The 15,195-nt window shown below is 38.2% G+C and overlaps 1 protein-coding gene across 2 annotated transcripts in view; it reads right to left on the bottom strand.

The window, feature by feature from the left end:
* The window catches only part of LOC311072841 (6-phosphofructo-2-kinase/fructose-2,6-bisphosphatase-like), a 36,846-nt gene extending 23,487 nt beyond the window's left edge, over positions 1–13,359 (bottom strand). For both annotated transcript variants that reach the window (XR_014604062.1, XM_084098144.1), the window contains exons 1-11: positions 13,148–13,359; positions 11,297–11,422; positions 8,208–8,304; positions 7,149–7,215; positions 5,843–5,917; positions 5,667–5,723; positions 5,308–5,429; positions 2,907–3,114; positions 968–1,114; positions 709–813; positions 37–166 (exon numbers count right to left, since the gene is read on the bottom strand). Coding sequence is in view for 1 of the 2 variants with exons in the window: in XM_084098144.1 (XP_083954270.1) it covers positions 37–166; positions 709–813; positions 968–1,114; positions 2,907–3,114; positions 5,308–5,429; positions 5,667–5,723; positions 5,843–5,917; positions 7,149–7,215; positions 8,208–8,304; positions 11,297–11,422; positions 13,148–13,223 (1,210 nt within the window). In the remaining variant the exon portion in view is untranslated. The remainder of the gene's footprint in view (positions 1–36; positions 167–708; positions 814–967; positions 1,115–2,906; positions 3,115–5,307; positions 5,430–5,666; positions 5,724–5,842; positions 5,918–7,148; positions 7,216–8,207; positions 8,305–11,296; positions 11,423–13,147) is intronic.
* Positions 13,360–15,195: the final 1,836 nt, after the last annotated feature.

Raw genomic sequence — 15,195 nt, 5'->3', positions numbered from 1 at the left:
AATGTTCCAGAAGTTTGCTCCAAGGTTTCACTCTACCTGCACTTTTGTCCAGGAAGTATGCCAGCAGACAGCGCATGACAGCCTGATGACATATGACCAAAACATTCTCCTGGCGCTCAAGCTCCATGATTACAGGCTCTAAACGCTGAACCAGATCCTCGTAGGACTGAACACACAAACACACACACACACAAGCACTGCAGTACTAAAAGAAGGATACAAATATATAACCTTTGTATTTAATGTAAATTGAATTGATTGTGGCATTTCTTTGTTGTTTAGAATCCAGTATTCCCGTAATTCTTTTGTCTTTTCGAATTGCCTGAAAAAACACCTCAAAAGTAAAAACTTGTTTGCCATATATGGGAGTTTTTGCGAAATTGACGTGTTTCCATTGGGCGTATATTCAATTCGCAATTTAAATTTGCGCAATTTGAAGGGGAATTGGAAACGCGGCTAATATAGTCTTCAGGAAGGCTCACTGCAAAACCTTTATCAGTAATGCACTGACTGACAGCCTGTGCAACACACAAACACATAAAGCATCCCAAAAAATAATTTTAAAATCTCTTATGCTGGAATGCTGTTTAGGCAATCAAGGTCCAAAAGTGTCTTTTCATACATGGTAGCCCAGCTGAGTTTTAACAAAGTCCCTTTCAAGGCAAGTCACTGCCTTATTCTTCTTGTCGCTTGCCACAATATACTCACCTCCCCCTTTGGATAGCGGTACCGGTATTTGTCTTGGTCTCTGAGTGCAAACTCCTCAGGGAAGTGATCTTGAATCTCTTCGTACATCATCTCCTCACACACACCCTGCACATGAACACATGCACTTCATGACATATATATATCATTCAAAATCAAACACACTCTGCAAAAGAACCAAAACAATTGGCAACTGTGGCTTTTGCCCAGTGGGCACTTCGGCCAATCTCATATGTGCAACTAGAAACAGGACTTGACTCACAGCATCAATCTCATTCAGTGCTTTCCATTGCTCATATGGCACTCCAATCGCCTCCGCAGTCTGAATTGTTCTCCTCATGTGACTGGTCCAGATCTTCAGGTCCAGGATGCACTGACCCCTGATGTATGTCCCTAGAGCTGCAGCAAACTGACACAAATAAAAAAAAGTGTGTCCCAAATCATAGTATGTTGAAATGAGTATTTCAAAGATAACCTGATTGTCTAAGATTCCCAGGGGGAATTCTGAGTGCAGATTAACTCTACCTCAGCTCCTCTCTTTTTGTCAATATAGTCTTTACATTTCTGCTGTTTACGTGTCACAGTGTGTTTGATCTCGGAATATGTCTTCACTTCCGTGCTGACGGGCAGGACATCCAATTTTGTACGCATCTTTCCTTCATTCATTTCATTTTCATTTTATTGTCCACAATGTGGAAATTTGCCTTCGGTCTCATAAAAACAACAATCAAACCAACAACAACAAAAACAACAAGAACAACAAGACTAACACACAGACATCTTCAGGGCAAAATGCAGCACAGCAATAGCAATTACATTACAATACATCAACGGGACGTGTTGTTCAGCGTCCGAATTGCATTAGGAATAAAATAATTTTTAAAAATATTACGATTTGCCCTAGGTACTTTGTAACGTCTGCCAGAGGGAAGAAGTTCAAACTCCCTATTGAGTGGATGAGAGGGATCGTTTGCTATTTTAAAAGCTTTTTTCCTGAGAACTTCCTCGTACGTGGAACTTAATTGTTTCTGACTTCTCCCTATGATTTTTGAGGCGATGTTTACTATTCTCTGCAGCTTGCTTCTCCCTTTTACGTTTAAATTACCATACCACATCGCCATGTTAAAAGTTAGAATACTCTCTATCAGATTCTTATAGACTGTTTCCATAATGTGCTTGCTCACTCTAAAGGAGTTGAGCTTGCGCAGTAGATGGAGACGTTGGTTACAGGTTTTAAAAATGTAGTCTGTGTTTTCACCGAAATTTAGATTAAAATCAATATATGTACCGAGGTATTTGAACTTTTCTACTACCTCTACAATTTGTCCCCTAATTATAAGGGGCTGCACAGGGTCCTTTTCATGAAAGACAAGTTCCTGTGTTTTTGTTACATTTATCTCTAAGGAACTTTCATCGCACCATTTCTGGAGAGATGACACATGTGCTCTATATACTTCCTCTTCTATCTTGCGGCCACGCGTGAGTTTGAAAGGTGTAGCCCCTGTGGTAGCATATACCCACATAGCAAAATTGTGACGTCCCAGATCTGGCCCACATCTGGCACATGTGGAAAGATGATCTGGCCCACATGTACGTGGAATGACGGCCCTTAGGCGGACCGCTCCTGTTTGCCAGATCTGGGCCACAAGCAGGCCGTAGCAATGCCACATGTCAGCCAAGAGCAAAGAAATAAACCAGAACTGGACCTGATCTGAGCCACAAAACCCACAAAACATTCTTCTAAATATCTTCCTTTCTGTTCAGCAGAAGAAAGAAATTCATACAGGTTTGAAACAACATGAGGGTGAGTATATGATGACAGAATTTTCATTTTAAAGTTAACTATTCCTTTAATAAGCCTGTTAACAAGCAGAATCACTGAAGGAACAGAAAAAGAGACGAGCAGAAACACAAGAACTACAACTGACTTCAGACAGTCTTAGATGAAATCAACTGAAGATAAAAGAAGACATTAAATCTCTCTCAGGCTGAGATGACTCCATATTTAATATACACAATAACTCTGCAGACACAACAGTAATGATCTAGTAAATGACAGAATCACAGAATTGTGGTTTGATTATAATAAACAGTAATAATAATTACTTAAAACATCATCAATCCAGGATTCATTCAAAGCCTGAAAGTCCTGTTCAACACTCTTTCTATTATTTTAGATTTTAGATAAGATTTACGCTAACCTTCTTTCCTTGTGTAGACAGACCGGAATCACCTCCGATACGCCCCACAATGTTGAGTTCACTCTCTCCATGACGACAGAGGTAGATAGTGCGAGGTGTGACATGGATGTTCATCAGGTAGTAGACGATCCTGCTCTGAATATGATCCTGAACCTGATTCACCAGGTACCTGCTGCCCACGTTAAAGATCTTAATGTATGACAGGTTCCTGTGGACACACAGAGACAGGGCAGTAATGATGAGGACTTCCACTGCAATCATGTCAAACAACAGATGTTGGTCAAATTCGTTCTGCACTGTTAACCCTTGCTGTAAAAAAGGCCAAATTCTGACAGTATCTGACAGTTTCGCCTTTTCCTTTACAACAGTAATATACTGTAGAAAATTCAACCATTCTGGGTAATATTTGTCGTTTTCGAGAAAATAGTCTACAGGAAGTATACTGTGAATCAACAGCGCTCAAAGTCGACACTCAGAGGCTGTGTGTCCAAATCACACCCTATACCCTCATTCACTATTCCCTATAGTTCACTAATATAGTCCACTTGTGAGAGTGAATGAAAAGAAGAGAGTGAATTCAGACAATGATGAACACCTGATAAGCAGAATCACTGAAGAACAGAGAAACAAGAACAGAAAAAAGAGAAACACAAGAGCTACAACACTAATGCTCAACAATCAGCTACACATTCACTGAGTTATCTCACCACAACACTGTCTCAATGTTACTTTTCACACTTTGTAGTATGGATTTTCCTGTGGGTTTGAAAGAGTTAACAGTTTAAGATAAAAAGACACTCCCACGAAATGTATTTTAACAGTAATAACTTAACAGTACGTTATAAAAGACTGTTGCAGTTTAGGTTTTTTTTGGTCCACCATTGTGCTGAAGAGTAGAGCCAGTGCTTTAGTCCAGGGGAAGATCTATTAACATTATGCTGTATGTTGCATTTTTTTTAGTGGTCTAAAATGAAATAAATTCCCAGTAATACTTTGCTCACATTATAAGTGCATTATAAATATTAGTTAATACATTTAAATGACAGTTGGTCAATTTAAGACAGTTGGTTTCTGCAAATGAAATTAGTTAACGCGAGTTTTAATTTAGTGCATTTTACAGTTTTACTGTTACAGTGTGTTGCCAGTATTTTGAGATGGTCCTCACTGCAGAACATGAGATCCACGGGGAGGAGTCGGATCCAGATCCAACTCCTCCCACCTTCCATATACCTAAACCTACCCATCTCCACCCCCTGATCCCTAAACCCACCAATCTCCACCCCCAAATCTACCCATCTCCACCCCCTGATCCCTAAACCTACCCATCTCCACCCCTTAATCCCTAAACCCACCCCTAAACCTACCCATCTCCACCCCCTGATCCCTAAACCCACCAATCTCCACCCCCAAATCTACCCATCTCCACCCCCTGATCCCTAAACCCACCCCTAAACCTACCCATCTCCACCCCCTGATCCCTAAACCTACCAATCTCCACCCCCTGATCCCTAAACCCACCAATCTCCACCCCCAAATCTACCCATCTCCACCCCCTGATCCCTAAACCCACCCCTAAACCTACCCATCTCCACCCCTTAATCCCTAAACCCACCCCTAAACCTACCAATCTCCACCCCCTGATCCCTAAACCCACCAATCTCCACCCCCAAATCTACCCATCTCCACCCCCTGATCCCTAAACCCACCACTAAACCTACCAATCTCCACCCCCTGATCCCTAAACCCACCAATCTCCACCCCCAAATCTACCCATCTCCACCCCTTAATCCATAAACCCACCCCTAAACCTACCCATCTCCACCCCTTAATCCCTAAACCCACCCCTAAACCTACCCATCTCCACCCCCTGATCCCTAAACCCACCAATCTCCACCCCCAAATCTACCCATCTCCACCCCTTAATCCCTAAACCCACCCCTAAACCTACCAATCTCCACCCCCTGATCCCTAAACCCACCAATCTCCACCCCCAAATCTACCCATCTCCACCCCCTGATCCCTAAACCCACCACTAAACCTACCAATCTCCACCCCCTGATCCCTAAACCCACCAATCTCCACCCCCAAATCTACCCATCTCCACCCCTTAATCCCTAAACCCACCCCTAAACCTACCCATCTCCACCCCTTAATCCCTAAACCCACCCCTAAACCTACCCATCTCCACCCCCTGATCCCTAAACCCACCAATCTCCACCCCCAAATCTACCCATCTCCACCCCTTAATCCCTAAACCCACCCCTAAACCTACCAATCTCCACCCCTTATATCTGGATCCAACTCCGCCCCCCAGATCTCGTCTACTGCATTGAGGTGCTACTGAGTATTTTACTGTAAAAAAGCCTGGTACGGTCTAACTGTGTGGGTGACAGTGTTTCACCTGTCTTTGTCATCATCTAACGGAACATATGCGAGTTTGTAGCAGTCTATTCTCTTGAGGAAGTCAGCCACTGCCTCCTCTTTATCACAGTCTACGTAATCAGGACTGCTCAGCTTCACTTGCTGCAGATACAGACAGAAAACAAAGCTCTTTTACAGGATGTAGAGTGTGAACAAACATTCCAATACAGACAAACTCCTACAGACTGTCAAGAAATTACCAGATAATAGTTTAATAATTATGCCGCTCAGTAAAAAGCAACTCAGTCAATACATTAATACACAGATCAATAATCAATTAGATCCTTAAACAAGAAATAAATATATATTTTAAACACATCATGAAATAAATCTTATTACCTTGATGTTTTCTGCGATGATTTCTGGGTCATCACAAAGAGATTCAATAAAAAAGACCTACAAGAAGGATAATTTTATTTAAATTTAAAAATGATAGATTGAAGAGATATTAATTTCTAAAGATGAATTATTCATTTTGATGAATATTAACTCATCAATTCACCTGTTTCACTCACTTTATAGCCGTTCTCTTTAGCAAAGGTGAGAATCATCTCTCTACGTTCTCTTGTTGTGTTGGTCGCATCAAACACCTGTAAGAAAATTAATTTCCAAAACTGGCTTGATTATCATATAGAATTCATTGCACCATATGAGTGAAGCACAGACCACATCGGTTACAACAGGAGCAAATTCATTTACAGGTTACAAATTAGTCACACCAGATACTGACTGGTTTTCTTTTGGTTTCTTGCCACTGTCACCTTTTTCGCCTTTTGCTTTCAGCTTTCTTAGTTGGGGACATTTAGTTTAATAATCTTCAACAATATTATTGATCTGCCTGCATTGACACTATTACATGAGAACTGAACTGAGCCGGACGATGACATCACGGTTTTCTCCAGAGCGGCTTTTTACAACAAAAATTAACCATCACTGATCTTACTTAAGCTGGACTTAGATGTTATTTTCTTCAAGACACAAACGTTGTTGCATTCTTTTCTTGTTATCTCTGTAAAGCTGCTTTGAAACAATCTGTATTGTAAAAAGCCCTATATAATTATTTATGTCCTTTAATTAATTAATGTTTATAATTACCTTTATAGGTGACTTGACTTAAATATAATGTGTTATATATTACAATGTATTGAATAATACATCAGGAATTGCCGCTTTACATATATTGAAAAATGTATTTACAATATATTTACACTGTAAAATGTAATTAGTTGAGTGTACTTAGAAAACATGAAAAACAAATGCCTTAAGGATCAAGGATGTTTTACTGAAAGTCGTAAGTTTCTAAAATAGATATAGATGATTTATTGAAAATAATATAATTTTACATTCACCATTATGGTGATCAATGTTTGCTTTAGTTGGAAAGCAAATAAAGCTATTCTTGCAAGATTAAAGCTTATAAAGACACTATGATTATTTGCTTTTTCAATTTCAGCCTCACCATAATTAAAGTTTATTTTTTCTGCCACAATATATATGTTAGTTATTTTAAATTTAAATAATATTCACAATATTACTATTTTGACTATGTTTATAATGAAATAAACAGCCTCGGTGAGCATAAAACACTCAAAAACATTTAAAAAATGTTGATTATTTCAAAGTTTTTGGCTGGTTGTGTATAAAACATTACGCATTAATCAGAAACTACTGTGATAATACCTATGGCCTTACCAGCTGCTTAGTTTTCCGAAACAGAAAAAGTTAAGTTTCTAATCACAGCTCTTCTAAATTCATCAAGATCTAAACGTCAGTAACTATTGTCCATGTTCAGATGAGCATGTGTGTGTGCTTGTCACTTACTGCAACTTGTCCATGATCCTGAGTGAAGTAACAACAGACGTCTTTCAACGCCGCCAGAGCACACGCTCTAAAGCACACAATTTACAAGAAAAAGAAAATACAATAACACACACACACACACAAAAAAATATTTGTACAATATAATTGTATAAATGTAAGTACGAAGTACGAGTGTACTTAGAAAACGTGGAAAACGATTGCCTTAAATTTCTCAAGGAAGTTTTACCCAAAGCTGGTTCTAATATAAAAACATACAAAAGAGAATCAGGACATTGATAAACTACGCATTTTTTTTTATTATAAAAAAAAAAAAGACATCAAGTTAAAGAAGTTAACAGATTGTCTTGCCACTTTTTTCACTCTTTTGTGTGTTTTTATATTAGAATCTTACAACTTTGAGTAAAACATCCATGAGAAATTTAAGGTAATTGTTTCATGTTTTCTAAGTACACTTGTCTAATGACATTCTACAGTCTGAATATATTGTAAGTATATTTTTCAATATATGATATAAAAGCATATTATATAAAAGCATCAATTCCTTATGTATAATTCAATATATTGTAACATATAACACAAAACGTTACACTTTATTTTAAGGTGTCCTTGTTACAGTGTTGCAATAATAATTATATATTTAAGTACTGAATAATATTAAGCAACTACATGTACTTACTATAGGGTTAGGGTAGGATTTGGTTGAGGGTTAGTTGCATGTAATTATGCATAATTTAATAATTATGTAATAATTATGAGCACCTGTTATTACTATGGTAAGTACATGTAAAATATGTAACAAGGACACTGTAAAATAAAGTGTTACCTTTATTTCATATATTTTTCAATATATTTACACCATAAAATATATTTGTCAATATATTTTCGTTCTGTAAGGGTGAATATTCAGAACAATAGCATAATTGTGAGTGTGATATTGTGATATAGTGTGATATATTTTATACAACAGTTCCATAAACAAGAACTTAATATTAATTTTGGAGAAACAGCACTCATGTGATATTACTTAAATGAAGCACTGTTGTGTAAAGTGTTTCTCACTTGCGAATCTTCATGGCCTCTTCGTTGTCTGGGAGGAAGAATTCGTAACTCTTATAAGTGTGAACGGCATCCCTTCGGTACTGTCCAACGTTAAACACTGTTAAAATAGGTTCACATCAGTGACTGTTTAGTGCAAGAAATAATGTTCTATGATTTTATTCGGTCTACAGAGGCACATATTACAAATACATATTTTAAGACTTAAAGGTGGGGTATGTGATTTGCAAAACGGCCGGCAGATTTTGAAAATACACAACTCAAATGGTCCTACCTTCTTTCCTTTGACTCCACCCATTCAAAGAACATGGACATGGATGGGGGGGATGGTACGACCGTTTGATTGATGCACTTACTGTCCAATGATTCTAGGTGGTCTTGGAAATGATTGGCTGGAGTTTTTCGAGTCCTGCCCGTTCCACAGATGATTAAATTGCTTAATTTTTATTTCAGTGCTTCTAACTCAGTGGCTGTAAGTGGGTTAGGAATAGGATTTTAAGTGATTTTGAAAAAATGGCCAAAAAAGAGAATTACATACCCCACCATTAAGTTCTTTAAAGACTACTGAATTTGTAAAACAACCAAAGCATTTTGCCAAAGTTGCCCATTTAACATTTAAAATGCCAAAAATGACAGTTCAACAGCCATCTACCAATATATCGGGCTTCAATGACCTGTATTGACCAATAAGTGTACAACAGAAACATAGTGCCTAAATCTACCAAAAGCCTTGACATTTTTTGTTTTTACAGTTTTTCTTGATTGCTTAAACACATTAACCAGGCTTTTGAACTAAAATTTCAAAATCATAACGCCATTTATCAAAAAGCACACCCATTTCCCGAAACTATACACTATTCCCCTGTTTTGACACATAAGTCAGATTTGTTGAACTGTCACTGCAAAACTACACTTAATTTCTCATTGCCTACACTATGTTGTCATTTAGAAAGCACTAGCATTCAATATTGTTCACTCAAGTCAGCACAGCTTCAGCTCAGTTAGCACACAAATACCCAAGTGGAAACACTAAGAGTCAAAATTTAACACACATCAATCAGAACCTTCAATAGATAGATAAAAGGGGCAGAGTCAGTTCATTGGGTTTTGGAACAATGGATCCAGAAAGACATGAAGGAAGAGGTTGAGGACACTGGAGTGGAGGAGGAGGAGGAAGAAGAGTAGATGGGAGTGGAGGAAGAGGTGAAGGAAGAGGAAAAGTAGGAGGTGGAGGAGGAGGAAGAGCAGTAGGGACTGGAGGAAGAGAATGAGGAAGGTGAAAGGGAAGGGCAAGGCCAAAGAGACAAGCAGTGCCACTCTTGCCCATGTCTTTGTCCATGGTATGACTAATGAGGGAGGCTGGGCAACGAATACAGCCAAACTTGAGTCGCTTCACCGTCGCCTCGATCATAAGAAGGAACAGGTACAGTAGATGCACTTCAGCCACTACTGTAACTGTTGCCCGTCCCTTGAACGCAAAACGTAGGAATGGTCTGTGTTGAGGGAGAATCGAGACATGAAATCACGCTTCCTTCAGGTCAATCGCTGCAAACCGATCTTGGGGGCGAACTCACTCGAAAATGTGTCTGCGTTAGCCTCATATCGGCTAGACTTTGCCAGTACTGTGATCTCCACACGCAGGACAGGAGCATCCTTGTCTGCCACTGAGGTAAACCGGACCCCGCTGAACCTGTGGGGATGCCGGGCGAACTGAATCGAGTAGCCGAGTCTGATCGAATGAGCCAGCGAGATGGGCTGGGAAGCACTAGCCAGGCTCGCAGACACCGTGTGAGTGAAACCAGTGGAACTACAGACGTACCCGCAGTGGGGTAGCACAGGGGCCTGACCCAGAAGGCATAGCGTCCCGGAGTGGGGACCGAGTTGTGCGGTGCAACACTTACCTGGTCGTCTTCCTGCAGGGGGGCTCGACGTCGCGGCTGAGCTGAGCTTTTTGGTTGCAGGGGAACGGACGCTCTTGGCAAAAGCAGACTGAGGGGCAAAGCATGTGAGCAGAGGTTGCGTTGGAGCAGGTTCTTGATAGCCTCAGCCTGCTTCTGGACAGCCAAGAACTGCTAGGCATGAGATCCGCGGGGGTTTTCCCAGCAGAAGAGCTCTTACTGTAATCCTAGATCTCCCAAGTGTTGAGCAGACCCACAGCTGTGCTTTTACACACAAGCAGCAGCTGGGCAACAGCAAAGGGGACTCAAGCCTTTACGAGAAAGTCTAGTCGCGGCCAGCGTGCCAGTGTGGCGACCATCATTCTCATGACGACCACCCAAGAACGCCATTATGCCCAGGCATGTGAGACAGCAATCGTGGCCATCAGATGAGGACAGGAAACGACCACATCCAGAAATGTATGGGGAGAGAGGCGTCTTTAAAAAGACGCTCGCTGTCCGCTTGCTCTTTTAGGGAAAAAAAGTGCTGAAGCGCACAGGGGAACAGTTGCTGCAAGACCAACTTCAGGAAGTCTGCAGCGTGCAAAATACTATTTTAGGAGAACTTCAATGTATGCAGAGAAAGCTCTTTTAGAAGCGACCACCGCTGACAGGCCGTCACACACACACTCACTGAAGAGCTTCTTCCTAGTTTGTTGCACACATGCACTCGAACAATGATTGCTGAGCAGAATCATGAGAAATGCTCGGCTTCAAAGTGAAAGCTTGAATTAAAGCTTGGTTAAAGCACGTTAAAGCATACCCGTCTCACGGGGAGTGGTTGACGATGCAAATCACTTCTGACGTAACGTCGAACGTGGCTGACTGAAAGGGAACCACATGCAAAACAACTTTTTTTTGAGTGCTTGTGTGTAATGTCTGAGGGCAAAGTTAGATTTTTCAGCAAAATTTAATGGTTTTGAATGGAGAGCTTCATTTTGATCTGAAAATAGGAAGTTTGGGGAATTAGGTGAGAAGTTAAGGATTTGTGTTTGAGTGTGGGTTAGGAAGTTTTGAGTAAAGGAAGCATAATTTCAAAAAAAGTGTTTAAGCAATCAAGAAAAACTGTAATGTGTGAGAACATTTTGTGCTTCTACCTGTTACTTTTATTAATTTAAATGTTTGTATAATGTTTCCATGAATAATAATTCTCACCCTTGGTTGGAACGCCAATCCAGTTGAGGTAGCGTGTGAGTTTCTTAGAGATGTAGGTCTTTCCACGGGCAGGAAGACCAACCATCACAATCATGGTGGGAGAGTTGGTGAACTGCGGAACTGATGCTGAAACAAGCACATATGGCAAGCCGTTTTAACTTTTATTAATTTCCAGGATATGAATCCTTGATATCAACAATTCAATTTTCACCAGTTAAAATGATAGTTATTGAAATCAGGAATTAGATTTCTACTAGAAATATTTTTGATATCAGAAATTACATTTCCACTATAACAATGCTAATTCTTGATATCCACAATTAAATTTTCACTAGTTAAAATGATAATTCTTGATATCAACAATTGAATTTCAACTAGAAAAAACTATAATTCTTGATATCTGTAATTGTATTTTCACCAGTGAAATGTCACCATAGGCTGCCATTCAAAATCAATTGTTGATATCAAGAATTGATTTCTTACTAGTTGAAATTCACATTAAATACAGAAATACAATTCTTACTAGTTAAAACCTTTATTTTTGATATCAAGAATTCAGCTGTCACTAGTTGAAATGTCTATTCTTGATATCAACAATTGAATTGCTAGTAAAAATGTTCATTTTTGATATCAATAATTCCATTTTCACTAGTGACAGTGTTAATTTCTGATATCATGAATGTGATTGTTACTAGTAAGAAAGCCATTTTAGATATCTGAAATATTGATATCAGAAATACATTTTCAGATATCAAATTTTTTTACTAGTAGCAATTCAATTGTTGATATCAAGAATAGACATTTCAACTAGTGACAGTTGAATTATTGATATCAAAAATTATATTTCTACTAGTAAGAAATCAATTCTTGATATCAACAACTGATTTTGAATGGCAGCCTATGGTGACATTTCACTAGTGAAAATATAATTACAGATATCAAGAATTAAATTGTTGATATCAACAATTCATATCCTGGAAATGAATAAAAGTTAAAACGGCTTGCCATAATCACACACATTATGTCTAATTAAATAAATAAACCCCATGATAGTTTCATACACATTATATTAATCTAACATTTCATTTCAAACTGACGCATCATTTGATATGGTTTTACAATGCATTTCTTTAACTGATCTCTATGGAGACAGAAGCCATGTTTACACTCCCAGTCATTTATTCAAGTTATCAATTTTACTAAAGAAACAGTAGTGTCTCATGTATCAGTCGTTTGTTTGTGTGTGTGTGTGTGTGTGTGTGTGTGTGTGTGTGTTGTGTGTGTGTGTGTGTGTGTGTGTGTGTGTGTGTGTGTGTGTGCGTAAATGGCAATGAACTGGACTCCAGAGAGGTGAATAGCCCAGAGGACACAAACCATCATACACTGTCAAACTAAAACACACGCACAAAAAAAAAAAAAAAAAAAAAAAGTATTAGGAAATATTCTCTGTATGATTTTATTTTAAAGCATTTTCACTATGCAATACGCTTTTTTTAATCTATCTATTACATACTAACTCTCACTTCTTACTTAGGCAGTCTCTTAAAAATATTTTTTCAAGGTTTTATGAAAAAGAGTTTATGGAGGTTTTATGAAAATTGGTCCAGTTTGCTGATATTCTAACAGCATAGTGAATACAAATATGTCCACTAACTTATACTTTTATAACCTGATGGCAAGAACACAGAAATAGAGTGAAGGATGAGAGTGAAGAGTGAAGGACAAGTCAAGTCACCTCTATTATTATAGCGCTTATTACAATACAGATTGTTTCAAAGCAGCTTCACAGTGATAACAGGAAATGAATGTAACAAAGATTGAGAGAGATGTTTCTTTAGATGTCTGACTTACAGCCTCTTCTCTGTCTCAGCCTGCTGCTCATCCACGGCACCCAGATCTTCTCCAGAGGATTTTGTGTAAGTTCCATTTGTGAGCGATAGATATTTATTCTGTGTAAGATATATACAGGTGTGTATAATAAATGCACAAAGTGACCAGTCAAACTGATGTCTTCTCTAATGTATGTGTAACCTTGTCCACTTTGAGGCAGATGTGTTTACACTGGTGAACCCTGGTATAGAGGAGGTGCATCAAGCACCTGATTACACACGTTACACACAACAGCCTATCAATATTCACTACAAAACAAGCATGATCTGAATATATTATGCAACTAATAATCACTAAAACAATTCCTCCTTTCCATCACCGAAAGGCAAAAGCCAATTAATCCAGAATACCCAGAAATGTGAATGACGTTGCTGACAACAAAAAAATCAATTAAATAAATAAATAAATAGTACCTGGAGGATATTAATACATTGTGAAATTCAGAAACTGGTTCTGTCTTATGTGTAACTTAAAAGCGGACAGGTGGTCTCTGTCTAGAAGTCTGTTTGCCCTCAGCCATCTCTGATTTATCCAGAACACATCTGTGAGACGACACCACACCTCTGCCAGTACAGACACAGTGTGTGTGTGTGTGTGTGTGTCCTGGTAAACCCTACATTATGGTGACAAAATGTCCCCACAAAGATGTCAATATCAGAAATCCATTTCCTTGTGGGGACATTTTTGGTCCCCATGAGGAAAACAGCTTATAAATCATACTAAGTGATGTTTTTTTGAAAATGTAAAAATTCAGAAAGTTTTGTGTGATGTGTAGGTTTAGTGGTAGTGTTAGTGTCAATGGAGAGAATATACAGTTTGTACAGAATAAAATGTCTATGGAATGTCCCATAGACATAATAAAACATGAAAACACCAAATGTGTGTGTGTGTGTGTGTGTGTCTGTATGATAAAGAGATTGCTTTTGCATACATTTAATTTATTTAAAATACACTCATGATAATATGCCTGTAATGCTTTCATTATATTCTCATTAAAATACTTCCCTCTTTGATTTATGTGGCCCTTGCTTATAGGTTATTTTTAAAATCACTCAACTTTAATATAATACTTGGCATGGGTCCATAAATATATGTTTTATATTTAATGAACAAAATTCCAATGCATTTCCATCATAATACATACATTAATGTTGTTATCTGATAATGGTAATTTTATGAAATGACATATAGTGCATCCAACTAAAAAGGGCCATTTTGAGTTTTGGAGTTAATTTAGGAAAGTGTTCAAAGACCAGAAATTATAAAGATGCCTTCAAAAAAACAAAAAACTTGAGAAACCACTTAGAAAGTCCATTACAAATCACCACTCTTTTAAACTGCTGCTGTTGACACTGAAAATTGTGTTTTATCAGAAAATGCATAATTTGATAATGAAATATAATTATGATAAATTATATTCTTGATTAATAATAAAATAAAATAAAATCTTACTGATATGACCTTGAATGGTTTAGCTCCTCAGTACTTGAACTTACTGAACATTACTTAACGTATTATAGTACTTCACGCTTATTGCAATCTCAAAATTCTGGCCAGTTGATAATCCCTAAAGGTCAACTGAAACCGGGAACACTTCCCATAACATTCAATGTACTTATTACATCGTAAGATGAATGGCTTTTAAGCTTACATAAGTATCTCTCCCTGCTTCTCAATGTCCATATCCATCCTAAACAGTATGTGAGATTGAAATAAGTGTGTCCCAAAGCATAGTATGTTAAAAATTGTATGCTAGAAGTCCCTTGATGGTGTACTCTTTCCGGTCTACACTCTAAAGGCTAATATTGCCCACAAACCATTGCGCTTTGGAGGAAGAACTACAAACACGAGTAAAAAGTGTTAAAAAACTACAAAACATGGTGAATATGCGTGACTGGCGGTGAGAGGTTTAGATAAAGGTTTGAGTGACTAATCAAAGTTTAATCTGATAAAAAAAATGTTATCCGTGTTATTTTTCATCTGCAATAACAATGTGGACTTATATAAAG

Source organism: Abramis brama, assembly GCF_963993115.1.
Source record: "Abramis brama genome assembly, chromosome: 22".
Classification (NCBI taxonomy): Eukaryota; Metazoa; Chordata; class Actinopteri; order Cypriniformes; family Leuciscidae; genus Abramis; species Abramis brama.
Note: the sequence above shows the minus strand (reverse complement) of the source record. Positions and strands in the feature narration are given on the sequence as shown.